At 46.2% G+C, this 20,369-nt stretch overlaps 1 protein-coding gene across 2 annotated transcripts in view; it reads left to right on the top strand.

Annotated features, from left to right (window-relative positions):
* The window catches only part of TMOD1 (tropomodulin 1), a 77,553-nt gene that overhangs the window by 9,452 nt on the left and 47,732 nt on the right, over window positions 1-20,369 (top strand). For both annotated transcript variants that reach the window (XM_074953713.1, XM_074953712.1), the window contains exons 2-3: window positions 10,299-10,470; window positions 18,684-18,840. In XM_074953713.1, coding sequence (XP_074809814.1) covers window positions 10,351-10,470; window positions 18,684-18,840 — 277 coding nt within the window. In that variant the 5' untranslated portion in view covers window positions 10,299-10,350. The remainder of the gene's footprint in view (window positions 1-10,298; window positions 10,471-18,683; window positions 18,841-20,369) is intronic.

Here is a 20,369-nt window from a genome sequence, read left to right as displayed (position 1 = left end):
GGGCCCTCGAGAGGTACATAAGAGGCTTCTCCTCCTCTCTCTCCCTGCAGCTCCTGCTGCTTTCTGTGATTCCCTCTCCCCTTTTCTCCTGCCTGCCTGTTCTGTCTCTTGTGCCCTCCTCCCTCCAGCCCAGCTCTCCCCCATCTCTGTGCATCTAGAGCAGAGAGAATCCAGATGCACCAGCAGCAGACACCATCTTCTACACGCTGGGTCCTAGGGGCTCCCCCCCAAAGTCTGGCACCTGAGGCAGCCGCCTCAGTTCACCTCATGGTAAGGCCAGCCCTATGTAAGTGACAACACGAGGTGCAAGGCAGGAAAGAAACATGATCAGAGAAGCCTATTTCTGAATATGCTTACACCAGTGTAAACTCTCTAGATTTCCTCCTGATTCACACCAGTGCAAATGAGATCAAGCCAGGATCCTCCTGAGTTCTAGACCAGACGCTGCCACTGATTTGCTGTAAATCCTTGGGCAAGTTGCCTGGGCCCAAATGTTCAGAAGGATTCACTAAGGACTTGATCCAATGTCTGCTGGAGTCAATGGGTGTCTTTCTCTGCCTATGTCTCCAGTGGGTAATGGATCAGCCCCTCCTTCTGGGCACTTCTGCTTGAGACACTGAGGTCCTGGTGTTTCCCAAAATGCGGAGTGCCCACAACTCTAACAGAAGTCATTGAGGTCTGCGAGAGATCAGGCTTCCTGGGATCCATGATCTAAGGGTCCAAAATTAGAACATTTAAGGCCCTAATCTCTCTGTCTCTTCACTGTAACCCCCTGCCCACTCAGCTTGTGCCCTAGATATAACCTGCCCCAGCCCATGCAATTAACACTAAACATAGTCACACAATGTTTGGTTATCATTAACTTATAATGAGTGGGCACCTACTGTGTACCCAAATTTGTATCTCTTGTTTATCTCGCAAATCATACTATGGGCCAAAGAAAAAGAAAAAATGTTTGCAACAGCTGCAAAGAGGGTGATTTATGTGAAGTTTATATAATTTAAAAATAATGGTTCTGACTTATGACTCAGCTTTTACTTAACTCCTTCAAAAGGATCATATAAACCAAAACACAGCAGACACCCATGAGGAATGGTCCTAGAGCTAGGGCAATCCAGAGCAAGCCTTGCACAACCCACTGGGGAAATTTAAAAACAGTGCTGAATTTAGAACGTAGAGAATTTTGCTGCACTTCTCTCTGAAAGTTGGCAGCTTGTCTTGTCATCATCGATGCTTTTACTTATAAGGACTTAGCTGGTGTCACGTTAGGGGAAAAAGCTCCTTTGTTTGCTTTTCCATCTGTAAACCTGGAAGATATTTTCCTTGAGATTTTTGGGTTTTGTCAGGCAAGCTTTTATTTGTATCCCTATATTTCCAATCTGGAGTTGTAGCTCACACTGCTCTGATTTGTTGTAATCAGTGATTGCCATGGCTCTGGCAATAATAATACCTGGCACTTACGTAGCTCGTCTCATCAGCATATTGCAAAATGCTTGACAAAGGTCAGCATCTTTATCCCCATTTTACAGATGGGGAAACTGAGGCACAGGGTGACCATGACAGCTCTCATTTGTCCTACGGATATCTGTGCTTCTCCTGGTTCATGTCACCTTCTTTGCCACAGCAAACACTGAAATCTGCATGGCAGCTTGGGTTGACAATAAGATTTATCAGGGGGACAGCTGTGTGAGTACTCAATCTAGGCTAAGATCAATTGCTATAAATCATTCCTGGTTCTGAGGGTCGTTTTGTTTGTGTTTAAATTTGTATGACTGTGTGCTCTTGAGTGTGATGAAAAACAATTCTTAAACACAAAACCAACCAAGGGATTTAAATGTAAAAGATTTAATAAATGTTGGGTTATAGCTGAGATTTCAAAGGCCCAAAAGTCTGTGAATTCAGGGTTAGGGTTCCAGTAACGGCCTGAGTTTGGCTACACTTCAAAGTACATTCCAAAGGCAGAGCAAGATGGAATGGCTGGAGATTGAAGCTACTCCGATTCAGACTGGAAATAAGGTGCAAATTTTTAACTGACAATAATTAACCAGTGGAACAGCTCACACAAGGGCATGGGAGAGTCTCCATCACTTGGAGTCATTAAATCCAGTTGGAGTCTCTTTATCAAAGAAATGCTCTAGCTCAAATAGAAATTATGAATTTGATACAGGAATCGCTGAGTAAAAATTCTCTGGTGTTTGTTATGTGAGAGGTCATTGGGGGAGGAGTATCTTTGAATTTCCTGACATTTGTGCATTTAGAGCCACATCCATAGTATGGCACTAGCGTGGTTAATAGTTGTCTGATGTTTATTCTTTTTGTGATTAAGACATGTGAGTGAAGTTAATGGGATCCTTGTGAGTGAAGTTAATGGGTGCCTCTGGGACCAGGTGCCGCTCAGGAGACTCTGTAAGTGCCCTGGCTGGTGGCTTAGTGCGAGAGAGTAGGGGAGCACCAGGGACTGCAAAGGGGAGATTCGCAGAAGGTGGGTGCCTTGCACTGTTGGGAAATCCAGCTGTGAAGGGCCACACCTGGCTCTGGTGGAGAGGAGACTGACCAGCTCCTTTGGGCTCATTCCACACTAACGAGGCGCACCTGTAAGGCTTGCGCTGTGAGGAGGGGGCACTTAGAAAGGAAGAACCTACCACAGAAGGGGGTGGAGAACAGGGTGAAGACTGCTCCACCTCAGAGATGGCTGACCACAGACTGGTCAGCCAGGCCCCACTGCTCCTGAAGCTGCATGGCCCAGTGGGAAAGCAGGGTGCCCCAAGAGGAGGGGCTGGAGATGGACCGTGGACCCTAATTGAAGACAGTAGGCCAGCTGATCAACGAAGCCCCAAGGGCTGGCCCCAGACAGATGGCTTAAGAGATGGGGCACCTTTGCCGTTCTTGTCTTTTCCCCTGACCCCCTCTCACAAGGAGAGCGAGGGAAAGGGACCTTTCTTGTCTTTGGTTAGAGAACCCTGTGTGTGCTACAAACGGGGAGGTCATTATAAACAACTTGAATAGGGAACCGTGGGGACTCAGAGGTGCCCCAGGCCCTGCTGTGTGTCTCACATGGGGCACCCACAATCCCCCATCACCTTAGCCAGTGTTGGCCATTAGTCCTAGGGCCGGAGAGGTAGTTTCCTGAGGGTCAGGCTGTCAGCTCTTGCACGGGGCCATCTTGCTCCATTCAGGCGGTCTATCACCAAACCAAACCTCGTACTTCCCTGTTATACTGCTGGTGCCCCGGGCATGTTCTCTATGGTCATAAACACTGGCCCTTCAATTCCACTACGCTAGCAAATACCTCAGTCGGCCGGGGAGACTTCCACGCACATCGCTCGGCCTCTGGGGATGGCAGCTCGGGTGTTCGCACCTGTCCTTGGCAGTCACAGCTGCGAACTTTGCTCTGTGCTGCAGGCCTCAGATCCCTCCCTCGCGGATGCTTTCGAGACCTGTAGGAGTCTGACACCAAACCGTGGGGCACGCTTTCCAGCAGCAGCATCCCAGGCTGCTGCCTGCAGTCAAACCCTTCGCCCGCCTTTGTCTCCCGCTCAGGGCGGGTGAGTTGGAGGTTAGGTTGCTGCAGAGGCACTTGCTTTGCTGGTCTCTGTCTGTCTTGTGCTAGGCGCGGAGCCACATCCTTTTGTTGTGAAGACGGGAACCCCATCAGAGTTAAGGTTGCAATCAACATAGGCATGGCCACCCTGGGTCAGTGCAGGCCGGCAGGAACAGGAAGTGATTTTTCAGCCATGACACGGAAGTCCGCGTATCAGATGAGCTCATTCAGTCGGTTTCTCTCGGGTTATTCTACTTTCACAGTCATTAAAATAGGCACAACACAAAGCAGGACCCAATCCTGAGACATGCACAGTGCCCTCGGTTTCTGTTGACTCAGCACTTTCACAGAATCATAGAAGATCAGGGTTGGAAGAGACCTCAGGAGGTCATCTAGTCCAACGCCCTGCTCATGCAGGACCAACCCCAACTAAATCATCCCAGCCAGGGCTTTGTCAAGCCGGGCCTTAAAAACCTCTAAGGTTTCCACCACCTCCCTAGGGAACCCATTCCAGTGCTTCACCACCCTCCTAGTGAAATAGTTTTCCCTAATATCCAACCTAAACCTCCCCCACTGCAACTTGAGACCATTACTCCTTGTTCTGTCATCTGCCAGCACTGAGAACAGCTGAGCTCCATCCTCTTTGGAACCCCCTTTCAGGTAGTTGAAGGCTGCTATCAAATCCCCCCTCACTCTTCTCTTCTGCAGACTAAATAACCCCAGTTCCCTCAGCCTCTCCTCATTAGTCATGTGCCCCAGCCCCCTAATCATTTTCATTGCCCTCCACTGGACTCTCTCCAATTTGTCCACATCCCTTCTGTAGTGGGGGGACCAAAACAGGATGCAATATTTCAGGTGTGGCTTTACCAGTGCCGAATAGAGGGGAATAATCACTTCCCTCGATCTGCTGGCAGTGCTCCTACTAATGCAGCCCAATATGCCCTTAGCCTTCTTGGCAACAAGGGCACACTGCTGACTCATATCCAGCTTCTCGTCCACTGTAATCCCCAGGTCCTTTTCTGCAGAACTTCTGCGTAGCCAGTCAGTCCCCAGCCTGTAGCGGTGCATGGGATTCTTCCATCCTAAGTGCAGGACTCTGCACTTGTTCTTGTTGAACCTCATCAGATTTCTTTTGGCCCAATCCTCCAATTTGTCTAGGTCACTCTGGTCCCTATCCCTACCCTCCAGTGTATCTAGCTCTCCCCACAGCTTAGTGTCATCTGCGAACTTGCTGAGGGTGCAATTCATTAATAAAGATGTTGAACAAAACCGGCCTCAGGACCGACCCCTGGGGCACTTTACGTGATACCGGCTGCCAACTAGACATGGAGCCATTGATCACTACCCGTTGAGTCCGACAATCTAGCCAGTTTTCTATCCACCTTATAATCCATTCATCCAATCCATACTTTAACTTGCTGTCAAGAATACTGTGGGAGACCGTATCAAAAGCTTTGCTAAAGTCAAGATATATCACATCCACCCGCTTTCCCCATATCCACAGAGTCAGTTATTTCATCATAGAAGGGAATCAGGCTGGTCAGCATGACTTGCCCTTGGTGAATCCATGTTGACTGTTCCTGATCACCTTCCTCTCCTCCAAGTACTTCAAAATGGATTCCTTTGATACTTTGCAGGATTGGGCCCAGCCTCCCGCATTGGGACCATCCGAACTAGCCATTAATATTAAAATAACCATGAGAATCTCCTCCCATTCAGTCACTGACAAAGCCTATCCCTTTCTCTGAAACCCAGTAGAGAGGGTCTGCTTTGCAGCTGGCCCAGAAGGCTAACCAGTCTGGGGTTGGGAACAAGGACCCTGCATGAATGCCAGGCATCTTTCCGCCCTCCCTGCTCCTTTAGGCCAGGGAGCTGTTAGCAGCAGTGACCTGGGCGAGAGATGCCTGCGCACTAGTATATCAGTTGTTTGGCACCTCAAATGCGACGTAAGCAACACTGGCAATTCGGAATGCTGGAACCCACAGCTGCTCCGTCCGTCCGAATGCCAGATCCGGGAAATGCAAGGACAATTTGTGCTTCCTTCTCCTGACTCCCGGGTAATGTGATTCCTGCCCTCGATATGCCTGGCCCCAAGTTAGCCCTTTAAAACAGATGAGTCATGCCACTGTCTCCTCCTTACTGCATCAATCCTGAGCTGATGTCGTCATGCCTGGAAAATTGTGACTGCTTTTAAATGGGATTGTGTAAAGGGTGCGATGCCGCAGTGGCATAGGGCACGCAGACTTAAAGCAAAGGAAACGGATGTTCTGTTTGAATTATGATCACAAACGTGGGAAGCAAAGTATTTGACCAGCTGACTGCCTCAAACTTAACAGCATGCTGTCAAATTTTGTATGTTTAATGTTCCGTTTGCTGACCAGTGTAAAGATTATTTTTCTAATTAGAAGAACAGTTGTGATACAGGAAGTTCTTAGTTAATGAAAATGTAGTGCGGAAGTAAAATATATCCTAAAATGCATAATTTGCTTTGGATTGCTTTGGGAAAAGCTAGAGAAGTCTGGCTAGGACTGTGAAGCACCAAAGAACTCAGAGAAAGTGAAGAAGCTAAAATCAAAAAGGTAAAATGGTCATTTATGGAGATAGGGAAAAATTCCAGTTTAATGAAAAGGAGGCAGTATTTGAAACATATGGGCTCATACATCATCCTCTTCCAGATGCTACAGAAGACAAAGGCAAGAAAAGATCTTCCCCCCATCCCCTTGAAACTGGTAGGATAGGTGATGTCTGCAATGTTTTTAAAGACATCTAATTTCCACAGGACCTGTGTGAAAGGACTTAAGTGCTTTGAAAACTTTATATATCGAAAGCAAACTTTCCAGGTGAAAAATATAAGTACATATACTTTTAGGTATGCCTGGGTGCATATACATGTATGTGTTAGCTATTATTTCAGGTCACTATAATACATTTTAAAATATCTAGAGTTTTAAAAGAACTAAATCTTAACAGCTAAGTCTCCATTATTGGCTATTTTGTTAATTCCATTTAAATGTATCAATTACTGCACTGACAGGTGATAGCATCTCCTCTCTCTCTCTCTAGCATTATTTTACATTACATACATGAGAAAAAGCCTGCTTCATAATTGATTGACAAATCGTATGGTCAGTTAGTAAGTTTCCATTGTTTATCTTCTCAGAGGTAAATAATATTGAAGTGTAGAACTACATTAACCAATGTCAGGGTACAGATGTGGGGACCCACATGAAAGACCCCCTAAGCTTATTTCTACCAGCTTAGGTTAAAACTTCCACAAGGCACAGATTCTTTGCCCTTGGAGGGTACGCTGCCACCACCAAGTGATTTAACAAAGAATCAGGGAAAGGACCACTTGGAGTTTCTGTTCCCCCAAAATATCTCCCCAAGCCCTTATACCCCCTTTCCTGGGGAGGCTTGAGAATAATATCCAAACCAATTGGTTACAAAGTGATCACAGACCCAAACCCCTGGGTCTTAGGACAATAGAGAAATCAGTCAGGTTCTTAAAAGAAGGATTTTATTTTAAAAAAAGGTAAAAATCACCTCTGTAAAATCAGGATGGAAAATAACTTTACAGGGTAACAAAAGATTCAAAAACACAGCAGAACTTCCTCTAGTTTCAAAGTTACAAAAAACAGGAATAAACCTCCCTCCAGCAAAGGAAAAATTCACAAGCAGAACAAAAGATCATAGAATCATAGAATCATAGAATATCAGGGTTGGAAGGGACCCCAGAAGGTCATCTAGTCCAACCCCCTGCTCGAAGCAGGACCAATTCCCAGTTAAATCATCCCAGCCAGGGCTTTGTCAAGCCTGACCTTAAAAACCTCTAAGGAAGGAGATTCTACCACCTCCCTAGGTAACGCATTCCAGTGTTTCACCACCCTCTTAGTGAAAAAGTTTTTCCTAATATCCAATCTAAACCTCCCCCATTGCAACTTGAGACCATTACTCCTCGTTCTGTCATCTGCTACCATTGAGAACAGTCTAGAGCCATCCTCTTTGGAACCCCCTTTCAGGTAGTTGAAAGCAGCTATCAAATCCCCCCTCATTCTTCTCTTCTGCAGACTAAACAATCCCAGCTGCCTCAGCCTCTCTTCATAAGTCATGTGCTCTAGACCCCTAATCATTTTTGTTGCCCTTCGCTGGACTCTCTCCAATTTATCCACATCCTTCTTGTAGTGCGGGGCCCAAAACTGGACACAGTACTCCAGATGAGGCCTCACCAGTGTCGAATAGAGGGGAACGATCACATCCCTCGATCTGCTCGCTATGCCCCTACTTATACATCCCAAAATGCCATTGGCCTTCTTGTCAACAAGGGCACACTGTTGACTCATATCCAGCTTCTCGTCCACTGTCACCCCTAGGTCCTTTTCCGCAGAACTGCTGCCTAGCCATTCGGTCCCTAGTCTGTAGCGGTGCATTGGATTCTTCCATCCTAAGTGCAGGACCCTGCACTTATCCTTATTGAACCTCATCAGATTTCTTTTGGCCCAATCCTCCAATTTGTCTAGGTCCTTCTGTATCCTATCCCTCCCCTCCAGCGTATCTACCACTCCTCCCAGTTTAGTATCATCTGCAAATTTGCTGAGAGTGCAATCCACACCATCCTCCAGATCATTTATGAAGATATTGAACAAAACCGGCCCCAGGACCGACCCCTGGGGCACTCCACTTGACACCGGCTGCCAACTAGACATGGAGCCATTTATCACTACCCGTTGAGCCCGACAATCTAGCCAGCTTTCTACCCACCTTATAGTGCATTCATCTAGCCCATACTTCCTTAACTTGCTGACAAGAATACTGTGGGAGACCGTGTCAAAAGCTTTGCTAAAGTCAAGAAACAATACATCCACTGCTTTCCCTTCATCCACAGAACCAGTAATCTCATCATAAAAGGCGATTAGATTAGTCAGGCATGACCTTCCCTTGGTGAATCCATGCTGACTGTTCCTGATCACTTTCCTCTCATGTAAGTGCTTCAGGATTGATTCTTTGAGGACCTGCTCCATGATTTTTCCAGGGACTGAGGTGAGGCTGACTGGCCTGTAGTTCCCAGGATCCTCCTTCTTCCCTTTTTTAAAGATTGGCACTACATTAGCCTTTTTCCAGTCATCCGGGACTTCCCCCGTTCGCCACGAGTTTTCAAAGATAATGGCCAAGGGCTCTGCAATCACAGCCGCCAATTCCTTCAGCACTCTCGGATGTAACTCGTCCGGCCCCATGGACTTGTGCACGTCCAGCTTTTCTAAATAGTCCCTAACCACCTCTATCTCCACAGAGGGCTGGCCATCTCTTCCCCATTCTGTGATGCCCAGCGCAGCAGTCTGGGAGCTGACCTTGTTAGTGAAAACAGAGGCAAAAAAAGCATTGAGTACATTAGCTTTTTCCACATCCTCTGTCACTAGGTTGCCTCCCTCATTCAGTAAGGGGCCCACACTTTCCTTGGCTTTCTTCTTGTTGCCAACATACCTGAAGAAACCCTTCTTGTTACTCTTGACATCTCTTGCTAGCTGCAGCTCCAGGTGCGATTTGGCCCTCCTTATATCTTTCCTACATGCCCGAGCAATATTTTTATACTCTTCCCTGGTCATATGTCCAACCTTCCACTTCTTGTAAGCTTCTTTTTTATGTTTAAGATCCGCTAGGATTTCACCATTAAGCCAAGCTGGTCGCTTGCCATGTTTACTATTCTTTCGACTCATCGGGATGGTTTGTCCCTGTAACCTCAACAGGGATTCCTTGAAATACAGCCAGCTCTCCTGGACTCCCTTCCCCCGATAATCTAACACGCCTTGCCTGGCTTTTACTTACAATTTTTGTAATATGAGAGACGTTTAGGATGGTTTATAGGAGAAGGAGTTTTCTGACCTGATGCTTCTCTGCTTCCCAAGAGAACACACAAAAAAGCTCCCCCCCCCCCACAAGATTTGAAAGTATCTTCTTTCCCATTGGTCCTTTTGGTCAGGTACCAACCAAGTTATTTGAGCTTCTTAACCCCTTACAGGTAAGGAGGAATTCTAGGCTACTCTTAGCTGTATGGTTATGACAACCAATCAGTTCACATATGCAGATAAATGCATCATGATGGCATGCATCATTTCAGCAAAGCTTACTGAACTCTGATGAGCCCCTGGGTTACATATGCTGTCTATCTGCTTCCTGATTGGATCAGGAGTAAATAATAGCATCTTCGGGACTGCTCTCTTCACCTCCCATTTAGAAAGTTAATCTAAAAGGAAAAGCTGCTGCACTTCTGAGACTCATGGCCTTAGTCCAGATTTTCAGAGATTCTGAATATGTGCAGCAATGCATGGAGCACCAGATTCCGCCACACTGCTGATCTAGAGCATTGCTTTTCAGTAGGGCTAGCCCCAGAGGAAAGCATTACCCCGCTTGAGTAAGGTTACCAGAGTTAGATCCCATGGGGAGTTTTTGTTTTGGTGAAAGTAACGATTGATTGTCCCTCCAGGAAAAAATATGGACCAAGGCAAAATTTGGTCCATATAGTCTTGTCTGCTCGGTCAGTGCTCATGTTCACCTTAACAGAAGTACATTTCTAGTAATGCTCAGAATGCTCAGTACTTCCCCACAGCTGCACTGTGGGGCTAGGACTCAGAATGTGAGATCATGCTGCCCTTCTACTTGCTTCTTATACATCGGCTGTTACACATTTGAAGAATGCCTGGCATTCTAACAGCAATAGTGGTGCAACCTCAGTTTTCACTTTGCCTTTTTTTTTTAATTATAGGTCCCACTTCAGCAAAAAAACGTGAGAATTTAAAAACTGGGATTTCTCTAAAATGTCGTACAGACAGGAATTGGAGAAATACCGCGATCTGGATGAGGATAAGATCCTTAGTGCATTGACAGAAGAAGAGCTCAGGACACTGGAGAATGAACTGGAGGAGCTAGACCCTGATGTAAGTAGATTTTAAATGACCTCTAGGTGGTAAATTCTGAGTAACTGTGGCACAAACCTTTATATCTTTTGGGGTGGATCTATCAGTATTTACTTCTTCAATCTGCTAAACTCTCTTTCCATCTCCTGCAACTGTAGCTTACGTGGTCTGAATTCATGACATTGTGTGTTCTTTTTATTTCATTTAAAGAGTTATGTGAGAAATGTAATACCTAAGCAATGTCGTTGCTCCTCTGAAAAATACAGGGCCATTCATGCTGTTACACAAGGTCTTACTCCAGTTTCTCGGTGCTCCTGTGAATACAATAGCAGGTGAAGCCAAGCAAAATCTGGAACTGGAGCAGAGGTCTGCTAAAGTGCAGTGTTCCTGAACCAGCTCTTTTCTGCTGTGATTGGTAAAGTGCCAGCTTAGACAGAGGGCCAGAATCTTCTACCTTTAGTGACATTGAGTAGTTTCTTATTATGCTAGCAGTGGGATCACTCAGAGCCCTTATTCTGAATAAGGATGGCAGAATTGGGCCGTACGTTTGCATCCTGTTTACAAACCCTCCCAGCCCTGTCCCTGTTTGTAGGACTCACACCCACAAGATCCAGATCCCAAAGAACCTGCAGCAAGTGTGCTCGCCCACTGACTTAGGTGATAATTCATTGTTCTTCCTGCAACACTGTCTAGAACAGCAACTGCTGCAGAATGGAAACAGGTCACTGCCACTGAGCCTGGGCAGAGAGTTCCGAACATCCGCGTCCCTGGGCAGAAGCCCTCCTGCTGATCCCAGCTCCTCGGAGCCTGTTTAAAAATACCTTCGCTCCAAGGAGATGGTGAATATTCCACCTACTCTGCATCAAGCTTTCTTGGAGATTCAGCATCATGCTGAGAGAATTTAGGCTCCCTTTAAGCGCTGCTACTGTTGCTCTTTATCCTTCTGCATAGCCTGCTGTCCTTTCTCTGCCCCCTCTCTCTCTGCATCTCCTCCTTTCTTTCCCCTGGGAATGATTTTCCAACCAGTTCTGCACCCACCCTATAGTAGCTCCATCTAGATTGCATTTCCCTAGTTTGTTTATGAGAAAGTCATGCAAGATGGTATCAAAAGCTTTACTAAAGTCAAGATCTACCACGTCTACTGTTTCCCCCCATCCTGTTACCCTGTCACAGAAAGCTACCAGATTGGTTTGATATGATTTGATCTTGACAAATCCATGCTGACTGGTACTTATCGCCTTATTATCTTCTAGATGTTTGCAAATTGATTGCTTAATTATTTGCTCCATTATCTTTCCGGGTACAGAAGTTTAGCTGACTGGTCTGTAATTCCCTGGGTTGTCCTTATTCCCTTTTTATAGATGGGCACTATACTTTCCCTTTTCCAGTCTTCTGGAATCTCTCCCGTCTTCCATGACTTTTCAACAATAATTGCTAATGGCTCAGATATCTCCTCAGTCAGCTCCTTGAGTATTCTAGGATGCATTTCATCAGGCCTTGGTGATTTGAAGACATCTAACTTGTCTAAGTAATTTTTGACTTGTTCTTTCCCTATTTTAGACTCTGATCCTACCTCATTTTCACTGGCATTCACTATGTTAGACATCCAATCGCCACCAACCTTCTTGGTGAAAACCAAAACAAAGAAGGCATTAAGCACCTCTGCCATTACCACATTTTCTGTTATTGTCTTTCCCCCCTCATTGAGTATCTGGCCTACTCTGTCCTTGGTCTTCCTCTTGCTTCTAATGTATTTGTAGAATGTTTTCTTGTTTCCTTTTATGTCCCTAGCTAGTTTGATCTCATTTTGTGCCTTGGCTTTTCTAATTTTGTCCCTGCATACTTGTGTTATTTGTTTATATTCATCCTTTGTAATTTGACCGAGTTTCCACTTTTTGTAGGACTCTTCTTTGAGTTTTAGATCATTGAAGATCTCCTGGTTAAGCCAGGGTGGTCTCTTGCCATATTTCCTATCTTTCCTATGCAGTGGGATAGTTTGCTCTTGTGCATTTTGGTCCATTACAAGATGAAAATGGTAGAATAATCAATAATAATGCAGAAATATTCAATACTTATTTCTGTTCTGTATTTCTGGGGAAGAAGCAGGTGAAGTCATATCATATGATAGCACTCTCTTCCACTAGTATCTTAGGAGGATGTTAAACAACAACTGCTAAAGTGAGACATTTTAAAATCAGCAGGTCTAGATAACTCAGATCCAAGAATTTTAAAAGAGCTGGCTGAGGAGCTCACTGGACTGTTAATGCTGATTTTCAATAAGTTTTGGAGCGTTGAGAAAGTTCCAGAAGACTGGAAGAAAGCTAATGCTGTGCCAATATTTAAAAATGGTAAATGGGACGAGCTGGGTAATTATAGGCCTGTCAGTATGACATCAATCCCAGGCTAGAAGATGGAGTAGCTGATACAGGACTTGATTAATAAAGAATCAAAGTGAGGGTAATATGATTAATGCCAATCAACATGGGATTATGGAAAATAGATCCTGTCAAACTAACTTGTTACCTTTTTTGATCAGATTACACTTTGGCTGACAAAGGTAACGGTGTTGATGCAATATACTTAAACTTCTGTAAGGCATTTGTCTTGGTACCAGATGATATTTTGATTAAAAAACTAGAAAGAGATACATTTAACATGGCACACATTAAATGGATTAAAAGCTGATTAACTGATTGGTCTCAAAATGTCATTGTGAACAGAAAATCATCATCAAGTTTCTGAGTTTGTTTGGGGTCCAACAGGGGTCTGTTGGGGTCCAACAGGGGTCTGTTCTTGACCCTTTGCTATTTAACATTTTTATGAATGATCTGGAAGAAAACATAAAATTATCATAAAGTTTTCATATAACCCCAAAACTGGAGAGTGGTAAATAATGAAGAGGGCCGGTCACCACTATAGAGTGATCTTGATTGCTTGGCAAGCTGCGCACAAACTAACAATATGTGCTTTAACATGGCTAAATGTCACTGTATACCTCTAGGAACAAAGAATGCAGGCCGTACTTACAGGCTGGGGGAGACTGTCCTTTAAAGCAGTGATTCTGAAAAAGATTTTGGGGTCGTGGTGATGGATAAACAGGTGAACATGAGCTGCCAGTATGATGTTGTGGCCAAAAGGGCTAGTGAGATCCTGAGATGCATAAACAGGGTACTGTCAAGTGGGAGAAGAGAGGTTGTTTTATCTCTATTTGGCATTGGTGCAACCACTGCTGGAATGCTGTGTCCAGTTCTGGTGCCCACAATTCAAGAGGGATGTTGATAAATTGGGGAGGGTTCAGAGAAGAGCCACGAAAATGATTCGAAAACCTGCTTTATAGGGTGTGTCTACACTGCAAACAAACTGTCAGGGTGCTGAGTCACAGAGCCAGAGTCAATTGACTTGAGCTGAGGCTGCAGAAAATACCAGTGGATATGTTCCCACTTGTGCTGGAGCCTGGCTCTGAGGCCCTCCCCCCTCCCTGGGTTTCAGAACCTGGGCTCCAGCACGAGTGGGAATGTCTGCCCTGCTGTTTTTAGCCCCACAGCCTGAACCCTACAAGCCTGTGTCATAGAATCATAGAATCATAGAATATCAGGGTTGGAAGGGACCTCAGGAGGTCATCTAGTCCAACCCCCTGCTCAAAGCAGGACCAATCCCCAATTAAATCATCCCAGCCAGGGCTTTGTCAAGCCTGACCTTAAAAACTTCTAAGGAAGGAGATTCTACCACCTCCCTAGGTAACGCATTCCAGTGTTTCACCACCCTCCTAGTGAAAAAGTTTTTCCTAATATCCAACCTAAACCTCCCCCACTGCAACTTGAGACCATTACTCCTTGTCCTGTCCTCTTCTACCACTGAGAATAGTCTAGAACCATCCTCTTTGGAACCACCTCTCAGGTAGTTGAAAGCAGCTATCAAATCCCCCCTCATTCTTCTCTTCCGCAGACTAAACAATCCCAGTTCCCTCAGCCTCTCCTCATAAGTCATGTGCTCCAGACCCCTAATCATTTTTGTTGCCCTTCGCTGGACTCTCTCCAATTTATCCACATCCTTCTTGTAGTGTGGGGCCCAAAACTGGACACAGTACTCCAGATGAGGCCTCACCAATGTCGAATAGAGGGGAACGATCACGTCCCTCGATCTGCTCGCTATGCCCCTACTTATACATCCCCAAATGCCATTGGCCTTCTTGTCAACAAGGGCACACTGTTGACTCATATCCAGCTTCTCGTCCACTGTCACCCCTAGGTCCTTTTCCGCAGAACTGCTGCCTAGCCATTCGGTCCCTAGTCTGTAGCTGTGCATTGGGTTCTTCCGTCCTAAGTGCAGGACTCTGCACTTATCCTTATTGAACCTCATCAGGTTTCTTTTGGCCCAATCCTCCAATTTGTCTAGGTCCCTCTGTATCCTATCTCTGCCCTCCAACGTATCTACCACTCCTCCCAGTTTAGTATCATCCGCAAATTTGCTAAGAGTGCAATCCACACCATCCTCCAGATCATTTATGAAGATATTGAACAAAACCGGCCCCAGGACCGACCCCTGGGGCACTCCACTGGGGCACTGTGTCATGTGACCCAGCTCTGAGTTTCAGTGCAATGCAGTTTTCTTTGCAGTATGGACATACCCATAGTGATAGATTCACAGAGTTCAATCTATTTAGCTTAACAAAGAGAAGGCTAAGAGGTGACTTGATTACAGTCTATAAGTACCTACATGGGGAATAAATATTTAATAATGGGCTCTTCAATCTAGCAGGCCAAGGTATATCACCATCCAATGGTTGGAAGTGGAAGCCAGACACATTCAGGAGGGAAATGAGGCCTACATTTTAACAATGAGTGCTCTCAACCACTGGAACAATTTACCAAGGACCATGGTGGAATCTCCATCACCAACCATTTTTAAAGCAGGATAGGGTGTTTTTCTATCAGATTTGCTCAAGGAATTATTTGGGGGCAGTTCCCTGGCCTGTGTTACACAGGAGGTCAGGCTAGATGATCACAATGGTCTTTTCTAGCCTTTGCATCTGTTAAAGTCTCCTGTTGGAGCTTCTCCACTTCCTAGACATAATTAAATACTCATTGGGCCAGAGAGAGAGAGACTCCAGAACCTAGTGGCTGTGGTACCGACATCCCATGTGAGTGCCCTCACCACCGGCTATTGGCTGCTCTGGGGTAGAGGGTGTCTCTCTTGCGCTTTTTGCAAAACATTTCAAAAAGGTCTTGTTTTCATTCTGCATTGGAACGGAAACACACATCGAAACCTTGACAGTTTTCACTAGCCAGACTTGTTGTTTTCTGGGGAGCCTTGCTGACCACCCCAGCACTTGCATGTCAGAGCTGCCACTAGAATCTAGAGAAGTCCCACATGTGGAAATGATGGGGTGGTTGGGTGCAAGGGAGTTAAATGAAGCCATCTAGCTGGAACAGTATTTTATACCCGCACTAAAACCTGTACAGAGCCAGCTGGCAGGCAAACAGATTGTTCCAATACTAGGGTGGTGATGCCAAGTACAGTGGGATGAGGACTCTCCCTGTTATGCACATTTAATATTTGAGGGGAAAGCAGTGGGTTGTGCAGATTACTCTGGGAATTAAAAGTGCCATTGACATGATACAGACAAAGAAGAATCAGACATTCAGTGATCTTCTTGGGTTATACTTATTGCTTCCCCTAACGAGGCTGATCAAGAGAGCGTCCTGGGAAAGCTAATGATCAAAGAAAACATCAGTCAAAGACACAGTACGGAGCAGCTAAGGTAACGTATATGGGTCTTTATGTATATGGGTCTTTAGCAAAGCTTTTGATATGGTCTCCCACAGTATTCTTGCCAGCAAGTTAAAGAAGTATGGGCTGGATGAATGGACGATAAGGTGGATAGAAAGCTGGTTAGATCATCAGGGTCAATGGGTAGTGATCAATGGCTCCATGTCTAGTTGGCAGCCGGTATCAAGCGGAGTGCCCCAAGGATGGGTCCTGGAAACGATTTTGTTCAATATCTTCATTAATGATCTGGAGGATGGCGTGGACTGCACCCTCAGCAAGTTTGCAGATGACACTAAACTGGGAGGAGAGGTAGATATGCTGGAGGGTAGGGATAGGATCCAGAGGGACCTAGACAAATTAGAGGATTGGGCCAAAGAAATCTGATGAGGTTCAACAAGGACAAGTGCAGAGTCCTGCACTTAGGACGCAAGAATCCAATGCACCGCTACAGACTAGGGACCGAGCAGTTCTGCAGAAAAGGACCTAGGGGTTACAGTGGACGAGAAGCTGGATATGAGTCAACAGTATGCCCTTGTTGCCAAGAAGGCTAAGGGCTTTTTGGGCTGTATAAGTAGGAGCATTGCCAGCAGATCGAGGGACGTGATCTTTCCCCTCTATTCGACACTGGTGAGGCCTCATCTGGAGTACTGTGTCCAGTTTTGGGCCCCACATGACAAGAAGGATGTGGAAAAATTGGAGAGAGTCCAGCGGAGGGCAACAAAAATGATTAGGGGTCTGGAGCACATGATTTATGAGGAGAGGCTGAGGGAACTGGGATTGTTTAGTCTGCGGAAGAGAAGAATGAGGGGGGATTTGATAGCTGCTTTCAACTACCTGAAAGGGGGTTCCAAAGAGGATGGATCTAGATTGTTCTCAGGGGTAGCAGATGACAGAGCAAGGAGTAATGGTCTCAGGTTGCAGTGGGGGAGGTTTAGGCTGGATATTAGGAAAAACTTTTTCACTAGGAGGGTGGTGAAGCACTGGAATGGGTTACCTAGGGAGGTGGTGGAATCTCCTTCCTTAGAAGTTTTTAAGATCAGGCTTGACAAAGCCCTGGCTGGGATGATTTAGTTGGGGATTGGTCCTGCTTTGAGCGGGGGGTTTGGACTAGATGACCTCCTGAGGTCCCTTCCAACCCTGATATTCTATGATTCTGTGATGGGTCGTGGCTTCTCAAGGTATCAGGTCTGAGAAAGCCAAGGGCAGAGCTATTCCAGAGCATGCCGATTAGCGTGTTGCAGTTCAGCATAGTTCTCTGCATAGTCAGCTAGTGGTGACTGAATCAGATGCTTATAATAATCTGCCTGGTTTGTAGGTTTTTGTATTTTGAATCAATTAGCAACTAATTATTTCATTTATTAGGCAGACACTGGGAAAAGCAATCTCTTGCTCCCAGTTTATGAGACTTTGTAATATGTAAATTTTGGCCCTGTTCCAACAAAGCACTCAAGTGTGTGTTTCATTTCAAGCAGGCAGTAATCCTGTTGACTTCAATGGGATTATCCTATGCTTAAATGTAAGCATGTGCTTAAGTGTGTTGCTATGTCAGGCCACTGCTGCCTACCCACTGTGGCTACAATGACTGCATACTATGTAGTTACTATTAAAAAGGCATGAGGTCTATAACATTTTTATTCTGCAGTAAGATAATAGAGACAATATTTCTAAAATGACCTTCCCCACAAAGCCTTGCAGGTAACTGGGCTCTCTCTTAAAGCTGTGCAAAGCACTGGGGAGGGGAAAATGTGTGTGAAATCTCATTGTATGTTTGTCATGTCATTTCCTCTCAGGGGATTTTACAGTCCTGATGCTCTTTTTCTCTTGTTCCATGTAATTCACGGACGTGGCTGTTTTCACGCGGGAAATGTGTCAAACCCCAAATTTGCACATTTTCTGGGCCAAGCCGACTTGGCTCAAAAATAGGGCTCTGACAGATGCAACCCCCCCAGCCTGCACGGGCTCCAGATCTCCGTGCTGTCACCCATAACTCCCTCCGAGTAGCAGGTTCCTTCTCGCATGGGCCCGCTCTCTTCACTCCTCAGGCTGACACACGAGGATAGGGAGGGTCAAATCTTGCTTGCTTGCCTCGCAGGAGTCAAGTGAGAGCAGGATTTGGCCCTTGATGGATAAATAGATCAAGGTAGTAAACTGGGAGTAGAGGTCCGGTAAAGACCATTATAACCTAAAGGGACGGGGGAGAGAGAACTTCTGGTCTACACTCGGTAGCAATAGCAAGTCCAAGTTCAGCAACTGGGTGCTCTGGCAAAGAACTGAGAGGATAAATCTACATAAATTGTGTTGGAACAATACGAATTTGGAGTTCAACAGTGAATTCATTTTCCCATTTGCAAGACAAGTTGGCTGATGTGCACAAAAAAAACAATTCAATAAAAGAGAGAGGAAAGATGATGGTCATTTTTTTGAATCTGAATAGCTAATCTTGGTGTCCTGCTCTTTGAATCCAGAATGATCTGCTGCCTGTGGGACTCAGACAGAGAGACCAGACCAAAAAGACACCGACTGGCCCATTCAAAAGGGATGAGCTTCTGGACCACCTAGAAAAGCAGGCGAAAGATATGAAAGATCGAGAAGACCTGGTCCCTTTCACAGGAGAAAAGAGAGGTATGGCTGCGTGTGGCTTTGGTTGTAACACGTGTTGTAGTGCAGAGGATCCCCGGGGCAAACAGAGATTTTTGGGTGAGGGCCACTGTGCGGTGTGACTCAGTCCAGAGGAGGAAGAGCATGACCCACATACACGACAGAAACGGCTGTGTCTGAGATCTGGATGTTGAGTGCAGCAGCCTCCAAGCTGCTGCTGCTGATCCCACCGGTGTGACAGCTGTCCTCAACACCAGCTGGCGGCAGGAGCAGATGCCAGACTGGCACCCGGAGCCAGATTTGGTCATGTAGACCAAGCCATGGCTCTTGGAAGCAGTCATAGAATCCTAGAATATCAGGGTTGGAAGGGACCTCAGGAGGTCATCTAGTCCCACCCCCTGCTCAAAGCAGGACCAATCCCCAACTAAATCATCCCAGCCAGGGCTTTGTCAAGCCTGACCTTAAAAACCTCAAAGGAAGGAGATTCCACCACCTCCCTAGGTAACGCATTCCAGCGCTTCACCACCCTCCTAGTGAAAAAGTTTTTCCTAATATCCAGCCTAACAGTCGTGTGTGGGTGAGAGATTGCAGCACACACAGGAAAACTACAGCTCCACCCTCCCTGACTCCTGTGTGAGAGCATTGCTCACTCCTTCCTTGTCCTCCCTCAGCTCGCATGACTGCTCTTTGCTCCTCCTACGCCGACTGCTTCCTTGGTGGGTCCTCTTCCCTTCTCCCACTACCTGTGGGACTTGCGCAGTTCTGGGGCCTCGTCCCCAATGTGCCCTGTCCCTGGCTGGTCGTCGACCCCACTTGTATATTTTCAAGCAGTCTCTGTGCTGATGTGCTGATGACTCGGAGATGTTCCTCTCCACTCTTGACCCTGGCTGACCAGTCCACAGGCCAGGCTCTCGCTCTGTCATCTCCCCTGAATGTCTAGCCGGTAGCTTAAGCATAATGTGGCTAAAACGGCATTCCTTATTTTTCCTATTGAGCCTTCTGTTTCCCCCGTCCAATGCCACGGTGACAATGCCCCCAATTTCCCCATCCCTGAGCCCCTTGATGTGGGGATCAGCTTTTCCTTCCTCCACCTCTAGACTGTCCAAGTCCTGCCAGATCTTCCTCCATCACATATGAAGGGTCTCAAAGCTCTTCCCTCTTCCTGTCAGCATCCTGAATGTTGCCTGGGCTTGGCTCCAGCCAGCCACCCGTTGGAGCTAGGCACAGAGAGAGCTGAGGGATGGCGTCTTTACACGTGTTGGAAGGAGACCTGGAGCTGGCTGTCATCTGCGTCTTGCTGGCACATAAGCCTGTGTTGGCTCATCAGCTGTCCCAATGACTTTGGGAACAGGATTGAGCCTTGCAGGACTCCATAGGCGAGGGCCTTGCTGGCGGAGAAACAGATGCCCATAATGATTCATTCTGAGAGGATGGGATATGGGTTTAGAAGTCTAACTGTAGGTACCCATTTAGGAGAACGTTGGCCTCTGTCTGTTGGCCTCTGGGGTGATGGCACGTGGAATAACGTACCCAGTTCCAGGTGCCATGTCTCC

The sequence above is a fragment of the Natator depressus genome, chromosome 5 (genome assembly GCF_965152275.1).
Source record: "Natator depressus isolate rNatDep1 chromosome 5, rNatDep2.hap1, whole genome shotgun sequence".
Lineage (NCBI taxonomy): Eukaryota > Metazoa > Chordata > Testudines > Cheloniidae > Natator > Natator depressus.
Note: the sequence above shows the minus strand (reverse complement) of the source record. Positions and strands in the feature narration are given on the sequence as shown.